This window comes from Megalobrama amblycephala, linkage group LG16, assembly GCF_018812025.1.
Source record: "Megalobrama amblycephala isolate DHTTF-2021 linkage group LG16, ASM1881202v1, whole genome shotgun sequence".
Classification (NCBI taxonomy): Eukaryota; Metazoa; Chordata; class Actinopteri; order Cypriniformes; family Xenocyprididae; genus Megalobrama; species Megalobrama amblycephala.
In genome coordinates, this window is record NC_063059.1 from 11113429 (window position 1) to 11128875 (window position 15447).

Sequence of the window (15447 nt, forward strand, 5' to 3'; positions counted from 1 at the left end):
TGTGTGTGTGTGTGTGTGTGTGTGTGTGTGTGTGTGTGTGTGTGTGTGTGTGTGTATACATAAAGTACACAAACTGAATATGCATACATGTGTGTGTCAGAAACTCTTTATAATGCTTTATACTGTATAGATTGTTTCAGCAGACAAACTGAAAACTGGCAAGCAGCTCTAACATGCCAACAATGTTGTGTTTTCAGAACAAGAGATAAGAACACTTTCCAAGGACAATCCTGGCATATATCCTGTCTCAGTGCTCAGATATATTCAGAATGATCACAGACATTTCCAGTGACCGAAGATCCCACAGAAGAATGAGACATGGGTCGATATAAAAAACGTCAAAAACTCAAAAGATCAGGTCTATGGGAAGAGGCAGGAGGGACCGATTCTATAATAGAAAAGCTGCAGAAAGCTGATATTTTGAATAGAAACACTGAATATTCCTCAGATATATGGTCAGAGCTTGCATTAAGTTTTTTTAGTGAGGACTCACTAAAAAACCGTCGTTGGTGTTGGACTATGTGGACCAAAAACCGCAATGGCCTGAGAGAAAGGCTAGCTACAGCAGCAGCGAGACAAGAAATACAGCCAAGAGTTCAAGGTAAACTTTTTTTTCTTATTTACAGTGGGCTTAGTGCACTCAAAAAATATTTAACCCCAAAAATTAAAACTTATGTAATTCAATTGCATATAAAATTTCCATCCATTTTAATCACATAAATCCAATGTAAAAAAGTTAACTTTTACTTAAGCTTCCCCATCATGTTCAGTTGACTTGAATTAATTAAATAAAGGTTATGTTAACTGATAAACTGCAATTTAAGCTTGTGTAATACATAAAACTTACTCTTTTATTTATTTATATTAAATAAATGGTCAAACACATGTTACATTCATAAAAATTTATTGTCTCAATTGCTGCAGGAATAATAAGAAACATCCAATCTGACAAAAAATAGAACATAATGCAGTATTTCACAAGTTAAGACAACTGTTTACAGCAGTTTTGTGCTTTCTCCGAAACTAACACAATGGTTATGGCTCCTTGTTTGACTTTTTAGTTTTAAGTCTGTGTGCCAAAAAGTTCATAGATCAACAAGGAACCAAATTTCAACATCAAGCATTATTTTCATATATTCGAGGTAACATTGCGATCTCTCTGCATAGTATGGTAGTCAGTTTGTGCTTTTGCTTGTCTGAAACTTGAAACATAACAGTAAATGGTTACATTCCTTGTAAACGTGTAAAAAAAAACAAAAAAACAATCAGGACACTTGGGGAAAAAAAGAAAAGCAATTTGAGGGATTATATTTGACTTTACATATAACAGGTTTTCTGTTATCTGTCACATTTCAGCATTTAGACATTCAGCAGCCCAAGTGTCCTACTCACAAGTTAACTTCCTGGACAAGGAATAGCACAAGGGCTAACATCTCTGTTAAAGGGTTAGTTCACCCAAAAATTAAATTTCTTTCATTAATTACTCACCCTAATTTTGCTCCAAACCCCTAAGACCTTCATTAATCTTCAGAACACAAATTAAGATATTATGCGTGTACAACCTCAGCTGCGTAGGAGACTGACATAAAAGGGAAGAAAGTCGTTTTTTTTGTTTTGTTTTTTGCGCTCAAATAGTATTCTTGTCACTTCATAACATTAAGGTTGAACCACTGCAGTCACATTGACTATTTTAACAATGTCTTTACTACCTTTCTGGGCCTTGAAAGTGGTAGTTGTGTTGCAGTCTATCTGAGGTCAGATAGCTCATGGATTTCATCAAAAATAACCTAATTTGTGTTCCAAAGATGAACAAAGGTCTTACGGGTGTGGAACGACATGAGGGTGAGTAATTAATGACAGAAATTTCATTTTTAGGTGAACTAACCCTTTAAAAATATCAGTTAGAGGAAGTCAGAAGGTGCATTAGGTGTAGTCTCTTGATTTGAGTTAGTGTCATTGGTTCATAGTGTCATCGATCATACGGCCTTCAATTCAATGTTACAGAAGTTTAAACGTTTTCTAAGTCCTTCCAGTGGATCGAAACATCTATGTGATGTCCTAAAATCTAAATTCATCAGTACCTTCTGGAAGAATTCAAAAGTGAATTTGAGACTCGGAGCATAGCTTGATTGCGTAGATCAATCCAAACAGCAAACAGCATCCAAAGGAAAAACTCCTAAGTGTTGTAGTAGTTTTAAACTCTCTGTTGCTACGCCAACATCCACTGGCTCATCCTCAGTGCTTTCTTTAAGGGTCACAAAAGGGCCCAGAGTGGTCTCAGAAATTCCTCCCTCAGTTCCTTCAGGATTGCAGTCCTACGCAAGTAAATGAACAAATGAATAAATATATAACACCTTGTTTAGTTTCACTGAAATATTGGCAGCACACAGCATTATACTAGGTCATTACAAAAAAATATATACAGTACAAACCTGGAATTCTGGAAGAATTCTGGAGAACTGGAAGTGTTGTAATGTCCCCATTGAGATACACACACAGACTCTTTATGGCACAGTCTCATTTGAAGTGTATATCTTCGCACTGAAAAATATGACACAATATTAAAAACAGTGAATGATTATAGTTCAATCTTTGTAATTAGTTCCAAAGAACGGTAACGCAATTTACCACACCTTGTCTGCAACTGCAATGTGTGTGATATCTTTTGTCCAGAAGCTCCTTTGCTGCTGAAAACTTTAATTTGATTAACAGTGTATCTGTCCAGCTGCTATGAACATTGACAGAAGTGGCACAGTCGTTATCCGCATTAATTCCGCTTTTATCTGAGAGGAAAAAAGGAAGAAGGAAGAGATGGAGGCCTACTGTAGAGGAAACTATAGTAATTTACAAAAAAAATCTAATGTAAATAACAAAAACACTTACTTAATTTACTGTGAACAGGTTGACTGAATCTCTCCTCAAAATGTCCAAATTTAATCTTAGAATGTTTCAGTTACTTAAACATATTGGATACTTCTGTGATGCTTCTTCCACACACTTTACGTTTCCACAAAACTCACATATCTGAAAGTCAAAAAACAGAAAATCGACATCAACAATTTTACAAAGAAATGAAACGAGTAAATTTTAGTTTTAATACAAGAAATATGAAAAAATATTACACATACCATAATTGAGTTATTGTCCCACTGATGAGGTTTCTGAAATAGTAAAGATAACATACACTTTATTATTATTATTTATATATTTTTAATGAAATTACGACTTGAAAAGAATTCATGTTCCCTTTCATGGACACGACTTTTAACAGGATTTTTATTTTTTTTTAGTTTATATACAGTTGAATGACAAACACACTCTGTCAATGTTTTGGTATATTTCAAAACTATATTTCAAGCAAAGTAAAATGCACATCGAGATGACAAAGCAGGTATTTATATATATATATATATATATAACTTACTTGTAAAGGTACACAGTCAGTTGAATACATATCTCGAAATGATCAAATTTACAAATACTTGTAAGACAATATAATAGATAGATAACGTATTCATTAACGTAGATAACGTATAAGTTACAATAATGAAGTGTGTTTGAGCAACGTTTTGGCTTATTTGCAAAGCAAAACGTTAGCAAAGAACGCTGAAATGACGAATCTGTTATTAAAATAATAATAATAATAATAATAATAATAACTCGTAATCTATCTAAATGCGAATATGATGCACGGTGCACCGTCAAGTCGACAGCATAACGTTATCTTAAAATGAGCACAGTTACATATAACGTTACTCCTTTTACAGATGAGAAGACCTAAAATAAAAGTTAATAACGATCAATTCGCTTTAGCAAAAATGCGCCTTCACGCTAAAACTAAGAAAACAAGATAGAATAAACATAAAAATGGTCATTGTTTAAGTTTAAATCATTAATAAACATATCTTACCTTGTAAAAAATCCACATCTGTTCATCCAAATCCTCCTTTTCGCCGAGTCAGACAGTAGATCGCCATTGCGCCTTCAGTTGTTGTTTTTTGAACTCAGACTTCAGTGAGCATGCGCAACACTTGCATTTGCGCCTTATGGCAACAAATTAAGTATAGTTTATGTAATTTGATCAGGTTGGTCTTGTATCCATTTCATTCATGTTGTATAAAAGTAATTTGGAGTAATAATAGGTATTTTTATTAGTTTTTAAATATGTTTTATTAGATTTTTTTTGCTTAATTTCAAATAGTGGCAAGAATCATTTTTTTTGAGTGTGGTTATTTATTTAAATATTTCTTCTTATTTGTTTAAGATTATAAAAGTATTAATTTTAAGGGAAACTAAAATAATTTGTTTGATCAATAGCTAAACAAAAAATAGTTCACCCCAAAATGAAAATTCTGTCATCATTTACTCACCCTCATGTTGTTCCAAACCTGTATAAATTTCTTTGTTCTGTTGAACACAATGGAAGATATTTTGAAGAATGTGTGAAACTGAACAGTTCTGGGGCACCATTGACTTCCATAGTTTTTTTTTTTTTTCTTACTATGGAAGTCAATGGTGTCCTAAAGCAGCCTGTCTTTAAAATGTCTTCCTTTGTGTTTAGCAGAACAAAAAAATGTATACAGGTTTAGAACAACTTGGGAGTGAGTAAATGATGACAGTATTTTCATTTTTGGGTTAACTATCCCTTAAATCTGATTGAGCTTCAGGCATCACAAAAGACAGGCATGACCAACCAACTAGACAGGAGGAGGAGCTCATCTTTATCTTTTATATGCAGATTTATGTTCATGGTAGCATCATCAACTTGCACTTATTATAATCTTAATAATATAAAGTGATAATATTCAAAGATAATTTGAAGATCTTTCAGAGCTGTAGAACACAGAATTTTTGTGAAACTGTCACAAAATTAGTGATGCCTATAACAACGGACATTAGGTCTTCATAAAAAATAATTATTAAATAGTTTTTCTAATTTTATGTATTCTATGTTGTGATCATAAACTGTCATTCAGTTTTTTGTTAGTTTTAGTGATAAACAGAAACAGCGAATGTGAAATGAGTGCATGCACAGCAACACACACACACACACACACACAGGTTTTTTTCCATAGTCAGAATGGTTTTTATACTGTACAAACTGTATTTTCTATCACCCTACACTACCCCTACCCCTAATCCTAACCATCACAGGAAACTGTGCACACTTTTACTCATTCCGAATGATTTATAAGCCTTTTGAAAAGTGGGGACATGGGGTAATGTCCTCACAAGTCACCCTCTCTTTGTATTACCTATGTCATACCCATGTCATTATACACATTTGTGTCCTGATACACTACCAGTCAAAGGTTTGGAAACATTACTATTTTTAATGTTTTTGAACGAAGTCTCTTATGCTCATCAAGGCTGCATTTATTTCATTAAATATACAGAAAAAAAAACAGTAATATTGTGAAATATTATTACAATTTAAAATAATGTTTTTCTATTTTAATATACTTTAAAATATATATATTTTTTTCCTGTAATGCAAAGCTGAATTTTCATCAGCCATTACTCCAGTCTTTTGTGTCACCCTTCAGAAATAATTCTAATATGCTGATTTGATACTCAGTTATTATCAAAGTTGGAAACAGTTGTGTTGTGTGATACTTTTCTAACAATATAAATCTTTACTATCACTTTTTATCAATTTAACTCATCCTTGCTGAAAAAAGTATTAGAACGTCAGTATTAGAAAAAAAATACTGACCCCAAACATTTGAACAGTAGTGTATATTGTTACAAAAGATTTGATTTAAATAAATGCTGATCTTTTTTTTTTTTTTACTTTTTATTCATCAAAGAATCCTGAAAAAATATCACATTATATATATATATATATATATATATATATATATATATATATATATATATATATATATATATATATATATATATATATATATATATATATCAGTGAATATATATCAGTACAGTCCAAAAGTTTGGAACCACTAAGATTTTTAATGTTTTTAAAAAAGTTTCGTCTGCTCACCAAGGCTACATTTATTTAATTAAAAATACAGTAAAAAACAGTAATATTGTGAAATATTATTACAATTTAAAATAACTGTGTACTATTTAAATATATTTGACAAAGTAATTTATTCCTGTGATGCAAAGCTGAATTTTCAGCATCGTTACTCCAGTCTTCAGTGTCACATGATCCTTCAGAAATCATTCTAATATGCTGATTTGCTGCTCAATAAACATTTATGATTATTTTCAATGTTGAAAACAGTTGTGTACTTTTTTTTTCAGGATTCCTTGATGAATAGAAAGTTCAAAAGAACAGCATTTATCTGAAATACAAAGCTTCTGTAGCATTATACACTACCGTTCAAAAGTTTGGGGTCAGTAAGAATTTTTATTTTTATTTTTTTGAAAAGAAATGAAAGAAATGAATACTTTTATTCAGCAAGGATGCATTAAATCAATCAAAAGTGGCAGTAAAGACATTTATAATGTTACAAAAGATTAGATTTCAGATAAACACTGTTCTTTTGAACTTTCTATTCATCAAATAATCCTGAAAAAAAATATTGTACACAAATATTTTGAACAATTGTACACATTAAATGTTTCTTGAGCAGCAGATCAGCATATTAGAATGATTTCTGAAGGATCATGTGACACTGAAGACTGGAGTAATGATGCTGAAAATTCAGCTTTGCATCACAGGAATAAATTACTTTGTGAAATATATTCAAATAGAAAACAGTTATTTTAAATTGTAATAATAGTTCACAATATTACTGTTTTTTACTGTATTTTTAATTAAATAAATGTAGCCTTGGTGAGCAGACGAAACTTCTTTTAAAAACATTAAAAATCTTAGTGGTTCCAAACTTTTGGACTGTACTGTATATATATAATATTAAGCAGCACAACATTTCTATAAATCAGTATATTAGAATGATTTCTGAAGAATCATGTGACACTGAAGACTGGATTTAATGATGCTGAAAATTCAGCTTTGCATCACAGACATAAATTAGATTTTAAAGTATATTATAATAGAAAACCATTATTTTAAATTGTAATAATATTTTACAATATTACTGTTTTGTTCTGTATTTTTGATCAAATAAATTCAGTCTTGATGAGTAGAAGAAACTTTCTGGCTAAGTTTTTTCAAGCCAACTTAAAGTTTGTCTTGACAAACTTTTTTTATCTTGTTATTATTATTATCAATGATGAAAACATTTGTGTTCAACTTGTTTTCTGGATTTTTTGATGAATAGAAAGTTCAAAACAACACAATTTATAACACAATAAATAGCACTTTACTATATATTCATATAGAAAACAGCTGTTTTATATTGGAATAATATTTCACTATTGTACTGTATGTTTTGCATTTTTAATCAAATATATGCAGCCTTGGTGACTGTAAAAAACTTGAAAATGCAAAGGGCAAAAATAACATAATTTTCAGTCATCTAAATATGTTGGAAGATTTATTAATTGATGAAATTGATATACCACAGATGCGGAAACCTCACAGCCTGTATACCAAGAGCCCACAGAGTTCGATTCGACACTTCAAACAACACCAACCGAGGAACTCCTGGCTGGGAGCATGACTGAATGTCTCAGTAAAAAAGTGTTGAAGGTAATACGCTCGGAAATAAGAAAGCAGGAATACATTAACACCATGAAGGAAATATTCTTAATGCAGACAATATTTAAGGACATTGACGAAAGATACTTCAAACTGCCAGGCTACATACAGCATTTCGGTATGAATTCGTTCAGTGTTCATTTGTACACTGAGTTGGGCATCAACATTCTTGTGCATCATTTGCAAAGTAGGTCTCCTGTTTGCCTCTATCTTGATGCCACTGGTGGTGTTGTGTCAAAAATTCCAGAACAGCCAAACCCGGTGTTGTACTATGCGCTCACTCTTCCAGGAAATGCAGGTCGAGATGCACCACCACTCCCTATTTGTGAATTGCTCTCCAATGATGATACTGAGTGCTCAATCACGTATTGCCTCATGCAATTCACTTTCGATTTATCAAAGTACACCCAAATAAAAATTCACCAGGTCGAGACTGATTACAGCTGGGCTTTAATAAAAAGTGTGATGCTTGCTTTCAACAACGAGCACATCAGCGCTTACCTCAACAGAGCATATGACTTCTGCACGAACAAAAAATCGGTGGATGAAATGAAGTCATGTACTGTCCTGCACATTTGCTCTGCACACATTTTGCAAGCTGTGAGACAGGCAATCTCTAGGCAAACAGATGACAAAGGACTGAGAGACTTTGCCACATATGCTTTCGCAAGACTTCAAAATGCCAGCAACATGACTGAATCAAGAATGGTGTTCCGTGCATTATGTGCCTTGCTCACAACCCAACAAAACACAGACCTCGTCAAAGAAAGTCTGTGTATTTTGGAGAGTGTCATTTCAAGATCCAAAGAGGAGCCACTGGAAGAAACTCCCCAATCTGAAGACTGGGAAATGTGTGAAAGTGAAGACAGAACACATGCAACGACCATCAGTGGCAAATCACCATTCTATGCCTTTTTTCAGCAGATTATGGAAGAGGTGAAGGAAGAAATGGTTGATGATGGCACAGGGTTGGCAACAGAAGACAACCCATACTTTTGTCCAGGCATCCTCACAGTCCTCTTTGATACGTACCTTGCCATCTTTCCTCTTTGGAGTGGCTTGCTGTTGGGAGACCTGACTAGGTATGAATGTCATGAACAGGACATGGTGACAACAAAGAAACTACCAAAAACAAGAGATACCAACTGTCACACTGAAAGGTGGTTTGGAATTGTCAAACATTCCATAATGCATAAAGGAAAAAAAGTCAACCCAGGGGTCTTCATAAGAAAAATGCGCAAATCTCTTCAAGAGAGGTATAGAGAGCATATCATCAAGCATGAACTTCCTCAAAAGCTTTTGTGCCAACCTGAGGAACCTTTGAACCTTGATCAGTCTCAAGAAACTTGGAAGAAGGAAGAATGTTTCCCTTCCACCAAATCCAAATTCTTTTCTGTTCCACAAAAAGTACCTGCTCCCCCAAAAAAGATTGTCAAGATGGACGTGGAAGTGGAAACTTCAAGTTCTGATGCATGTCAGCTTCCTGCAGAGGTACTCCATGTAGATGAAGAGGTAATGAATTAGTACAAAACTTTAAACTATTAATTGCATATATGAAGGTACGCTATTATTGACTCTTCGTATCATTACAGATCCACAGGCTATGGAAGAAGGAGGCACATACAGAGCTGCTTGTAGCCGTCGTGAGGTCTCCTAGCCAGGATCTCGAGTTCCTTTTACATCACAAGGAATTCAATGCACTGAGGCCACACGAATGGTTATTTGGAGAGGTACACATTACAGAACAAAAATCTAAATGCATAATTGTACAATTATATTTGTATGTAACAGTATGATAAGTAAATGCTGTCCTCAATGATTCAAATTGAAATGCTTTATCATTTTTTAGACTATTGAGTGCTATTTCAGAGCTCTACTTAATAAGAAGGATGCAAATCTCTACCAGCTAAGCCATTTCACCACAGGTGTCGTTTTAAATGGCACAAGAGAGCAGATGGAACAGCAAGGATTGCGAAAAGTGAGAGCAGCTACTTATGATATTTAATTTTCACATGTACACTGCACAGACATGATCTTTACATGTTTGATAAACAGGTCAACTTTGAGCAATATGATGGGGTCATCACTTTTGCAAATATCACCCAAAATCACTGGAGGTTTGTGGTAAGTATCAGAGTGCTAATTTCAATGATAAGCTACTACATATGCCCATATAGACAGATTTTTTCAGCGACATTTATTTGCTAATTTATTTCTTTTTATCCAATTTAGTTTCTACATGCTCAGACTGACACCCTTTTCGTGCTTGACTCTCTGAGTGGTACAAATGAAATGCAAGAAGCCGAAAAGGCATGCCAAAAATTCGGGTATGATAGTCTGTTCTAAAAAAGTTATTTAGCATGTGTAGATCCAAAACAGTATTAATGGTAACTAAGACCACCATAATCACACACTGCATTTTTCCAAAAAAAGAGAATTTTTCCAAATGAGAAGAAATCTGCATGGAAGAGAACACTGGGTGGACAAGAAGTGGAAACCTGCCACAATCCAACATTCTTTTCAGGAGGAGGGTTGCAGCTGTGCTGTCTTTGTGATGCTGGTAAATTGGGGGGGGGGGGGTTTACATAAACACTGTCCTCACCTTTTCCCATATGAGACTTCTCTATTAATTTTCCCTGCTTTCCTTCTAGATGGCGAAACAGGTGGTGGAAGAGTTCCCAAAAATTCCTGACATCATAAATATAACACCCAGCAAGGAGATGATGTGCCACTACAGGGAAAATGTGGCCAAAGATATTTTGCTGGCATCAGGTATAAAGTACTTTAAAAAGAACAGCTGATTTCCATGTTAGAGACATACAGATTAATTATAATCCTGTCTACATTCAAATCACTGCAGTGTCAACTGGGGAGTATTGCTCTGTGTGTGGACAAAAAGAAATACCCCCAAAAGAGGAGCAATGCTCTAAGTGTGAACACAAAGAAAGTCATCACAAAGATGATCAATGCTCAAAGTGTGGATACAGACAAAGAGATCCAGTAGAGGTGCTCTGCAACTGGGTATTGATTATGCCATTTCTGCCTGTTGACTCTTCGTGTTAAGTGAACGCATGTGTTTTCACAAATACATTTAATAATTACAACACTTTGGAAACAAATCTAACAACATGTCCTATTTTCTTTCCAGATTCAGTGTGCAATTTGTCTGAGATGGTATCATGTGCAGTGTCTCAACATTAAAGTGCCACCAGAACAACAATCATGGATGTGTAATTTGTGTTCATAAACTATTCTGGTAGAGGAGCTTATGCTGAAAGTGTTCTTACATTGTAAGAAAAAAAGTATTGCCTATTTGATGTGTTATGTAAAACTTTACACTTTTTTAGTATTCGGTATGATTCATATTGTTGTGTTGCTTGTTGTCCTCTGCTGGTCTTTTATGTGAATGAATTTTGGGGGAAGAAATACTTGCATTTGGGAGGTTGAAATATTTGTGATATTGGATAATTTCATAGTTGACTTTTTATTATCTACAAAACATTTTGATATGTTATGTAAATACTTTACACTTTTTTAGTATTCGGTATGATTCATATTGTTGTGTTGCTTGTTGCCCTCTGCTGGTGTTTTATGTGAATAATTTTTGGGGGAAGAAATACTTGCATTTGGGAGGTCAAAATATTTGTGATATTAGATCATTTCATAGTTGACTTTTTATTATCTACAAAAAACATTTAAAACACCTAATTTTCTTTCTTCTTTTTTTTCATAATTAGGATGCAAGTGAAGCGATATGAACAATCTAAGGGTTTTCAATAACAATCTCTTTTACTTTAAGAAAGTGTTGTGGTTTATGCTCTATGTAAAAAATGACTTGTCAAAGATCTTTGATTACAGAAGTGTTATTACTTTATTGTACAACCAAGGAGATAGCCTCTTCAGGAGACCACTCCAGATTTCTGCTGTCGTCTCACTATATATACAGGCACAAGTCCTTCGCCATACATCTTATAGATATTCTGAGAAATTTACCATTTACCATGTGACACATATTCTTCAGCTTGAAATATATTTTTCCATACATTTAAACACATTCCTTAAGCTTCAAATTTCTCATGAATACAGCATACTTTTTTACTAGCAGGCACACACCCTCCTGTATATATTTGTGGAGTGAGACATGCTATATCATGCTGTATTATAGTCAATTTCACTATAATAAAATCTTCTTCAAAAACAAGTGTTTTATTTTCTTATTATTTTGAACATTATTTTGTTTGTTTTTATTATACATTTCATAATCATTTATAATCATAAGTCATTTATGTAGTTGTCATTGATTTATCATTATTATTATTTGATTAACATCATTGATCCATTTTATAATTTAATCATTTTACATTTTACTATTTTACTAATTATTATTCTACATTTAAGTAATATTATGTATTTGTATTTTATTTTACTTATTATTTACTTTCTATTGCTGTTAAAAGTTATGATTGTGTGGTCTAAAGCGATGTTTGTCTTCACTGGTAGGAGAAACAGAATGTCTCCATTATCAGTCAATGAGAAAGACATTAATTTGTAAACATCTATTATTATTATTTGCAAGAGTTCATAATTTGGATCTCTGCTGCTCTAAACATACCATCAGTAAAGTCTGAACAGTGTTAACTTGCTAGTAGGGCTGTGAATCTTTGGGTAGACAGCGATTCAATTTGATTCACGATTCATAGGTGTTCGATTCGATTCAAGAACGATTTTTGCAAATTCAGAACAATTCGATACCAGACGATTCACATTCAAATTTGATGCGATTCGATTAATTCAATTAGATTCTGCATTTTAACATGCATTCATAGGATTATTGAAATGTTTCCCTCAATGTGTCTTATTCAGAGTAAGAATTACACAGCAGCCTTCAGGGGGTCAGAGAGTAAGGGCAAAAAGCAAAGCACGTGAATAGCCTATCGCGATATTATGTTTGGCGATACTGTATCGATTCTCAAAAACACTGTATCGATATTTATTTAAAGCATAATGTTACCTGTCAACACTCCCGTATTTCACACCCATCTCTCGCCCCACTTTGTTATTTCTCCCGGGAAACTCCCGTAATTTGTATGGCCCCCTACCTCGTTATATGAATAATCACATCAATTCATTATTCCAAGGTTGTCCAGTTGCCAGATCTTGTATGAAACGCATCCTACTCACACAATTGATATCATACAATTTTGAATCCATTTGTGACCTCAACCTGGCAACCTACAACTCGGTTGCGCTGTTGATATCTGCACAGGTAGACGGGGGAATTTGAATCAAGCGTCACTATTAAAAATGGCATTAGAAAGCTCAGGCGGTGCTGCTACGGCGAAAAAAACTAAATATAGCTGCAAATATAATAACAGCTGGACGGAGGAATTTAATTTCTTATCAAGAAGCAGCATCGACAATTCCCACGCTTTTTGCAAAGTATGTCGCACTGATTTCAGTATTGGACACGGTGGGAAAAAACAACGTAACGCAGCACAATAAATCACAACGGCACAATCGCGCTGTGGAGGCACAAAGGGGCACACCGGCGATTTCAAACTTTATCACTAAAGCCGAGTTCAGACTGCACGATTTTCAAAGTAGTCGGGTCACTGTTCTTTTCACACTGCATGACTATCTTGGCCAGCATTCAGTCGCTGCTGTGTTCAAACTGCACGATGGGTTGGCGACAGAGGGTTTCACACTGCATGACTTTACAATAGGAAGAATCGCCGACAACTCTGTCTGGCACGCAAACTACGTTTCACAACCAAACACACGCGAGATGTGACAAGGAAACAACGCGATATCACGCGTGCAGGACCGGAGTTATTATTATTATTATTAAAAACGGTAGCCCGCAAGAAGCTTGCAATACGAGTTGCCTGTGCACTGATTTGCAGCAAATATAAGAAAAAGAAAAGAAAAATATGGAGGAGGAAATGGTTGGGTAGACTGTGGATTGTGTGTTCTGCAACGAGAGTTGGAGGTAAATACATAACTTTTCAATGTGCTGCTGTTGCGGATGGTCAAGCAAATGTTTGTGTTTTGTTTCCGTTTGATACAATTGTAATGTTTATGTGAATGAAGCCATGCTGGCTGATGTTGTGGTCTATAACTCCTCCCCGAACTCCCTGCTGCTCTGTATCTTGCTCTCTCATTGGCTGTCGGTCATCGCCGATGTAGTTTTCAGTCAGAACACTTTTCACACAGCAGGAGTTTGAATCGCCGACAGGTCCAGATATTTAGCATGCCAAATATCTCACGGGCGTCGGCGACTCGTCGGCGATTCTCTCAGATCGCGTCTTTGCTCATTCACACTGCGTGATTGTCACTCGCGTGAACGAGCACCGATTTGCCTGTGATTTCGGGCATTTGTCGGCGATTTCTCAAAACCTGTCGGCGAGGCAAAATCGGGGCTAAAATCGTGCAGTCTGAACTCGGCTTAAGGGACGGACGGAGGCAGAAACCGTATTACAGAGTGAACTAAAAATGACAATGTTGATTGCAAAAAACAAAACAAAACAAAACAAAACAAAACAAAACAAAACAAAAAAACAAACAAACAACAAAAAAAAAACATTCCATTTTCTTTTTGCGATGAATTCAGTGCTAGTGTGGCATGTTCCCGGATTCTGCCATAGCTAGAAAATACTCCTCTGGAAAGACTAACAACTCAGCTTCTTAAAGGTAAGTTCATCTATCTACGTTAATGTTTACTAATAAAACCTATTGTAAACTGTTACCATGGTATTTATATGCTGTACAGTTTTTTTTTTTTTTTTTTAAATAGCAACATTTTATGTTTCACATTATTTGAAAATTCACATTAATGAAGATCTACATTTCTCAGTTTTATTCATGGTGAAAACGTGAAACGTGCCATAGTTTCGTGGAAGATTGCTGCCATCTACTGGAAAACAAAATCTTTTGAAAGTGCTCAGTGAAAAGTTTGTGCATGAATGTAGGCCTAATCACTCTTGTTATTTGTGTTTAGGCTGTAATTTGGCTTAGGTGTTATTTTGTATAATTTAACCATCCATATACAAGCCTATAAAAAATAATAATAATAAAATAATGAACACAGTTACTGTGTGCAATGGGCAGTCAAGGGGCACGATAGAAAATCTTGCCTAGGCTGGCCCTGTCTATTAATGCTAGATTTACAATGTGTTAGCCTTTTGACAGAAACTAAAACAAAACAGACACTTTAATACATCATCATCTTATTCTTTTTTTATATCATCGCCATCTTTGACCACTTCTTTTTCTTCTTCTTATTATTTGTTAGGTGCCATTGCCCCAGAGCTTGATGATGAGGTCAAAAAAAATATGCCAGACCCAGCCATTTGGATTACTTTGTGATGAGTCAAACAAAATGCAGACAGAAAAGAACTGGTTATACTGGCAAGAGTGTATGATGAGAACAGTCTTGAGGTTGTGACCAAATTTACTGACATGCCAGTCTGCAATGTGGGTACAGCAGAAAATATTTATGATAAGCTGGAAACCTCTTTGAGGTGAGTGTATTTACACAATCAAGAATGCTCTTAAGGCTCGTTTGAATTCAATGGCGTGAATGTTTAAAAAAAAAAAAAATTGTCTGATTATGATAGAAATAGAGGAATCCCATGGGATAACCTGGTGGCCTTCAACTCTGACAACTGCAGCGTGATGAAAGGAAAGCACCATTCAGTCATCACCAAACTAAGAGCTAGTCAACCTTATGTTCAGGATGTGGGTTGCATATGCCACCTCGCTCAACTTGTCACAGGCTGTGGCATGAAGGCCATCAAGGCCCCAGTGGAGGATTTACT

At 34.7% G+C, this 15447-nt stretch overlaps 1 protein-coding gene and 1 long non-coding RNA gene across 4 annotated transcripts; one reads left to right on the forward strand and one right to left on the reverse strand.

The window, feature by feature from the left end:
• The first annotated feature begins 269 nt into the window (after positions 1 to 269).
• Positions 270 to 11809, forward strand: LOC125249699. Of its 2 annotated transcripts, XM_048162041.1 has the most exons (10): positions 270 to 601; positions 7497 to 9142; positions 9223 to 9360; positions 9480 to 9608; positions 9686 to 9754; positions 9863 to 9957; positions 10064 to 10190; positions 10282 to 10402; positions 10491 to 10651; positions 10779 to 11809. In XM_048162041.1, the coding sequence occupies exons 1-10, from the start codon at positions 319 to 321 to the stop codon at positions 10875 to 10877; spliced, it is 2868 nt and encodes a 955-aa protein (XP_048017998.1). In that variant the 5' UTR covers positions 270 to 318; the 3' UTR covers positions 10878 to 11809. The 2 variants fall into 2 exon arrangements, 1 of the variants encoding a protein (XP_048017998.1); XR_007180606.1 differs by lacking the exons at positions 9863 to 9957; positions 10779 to 11809 and having other exon boundaries at positions 10491 to 10631.
• LOC125249700 lies at positions 2194 to 3369 on the reverse strand. 2 transcript variants are annotated; one of them, XR_007180608.1, is made up of 5 exons: positions 3129 to 3369; positions 2884 to 3024; positions 2634 to 2783; positions 2433 to 2541; positions 2194 to 2315 (listed from the first exon to the last, which is right to left on the reverse strand). It is a non-coding gene; the product is annotated as an uncharacterized LOC125249700 (long non-coding RNA). The 2 variants fall into 2 exon arrangements; XR_007180607.1 differs by having other exon boundaries at positions 2884 to 3350.
• Positions 11810 to 15447: the final 3638 nt, after the last annotated feature.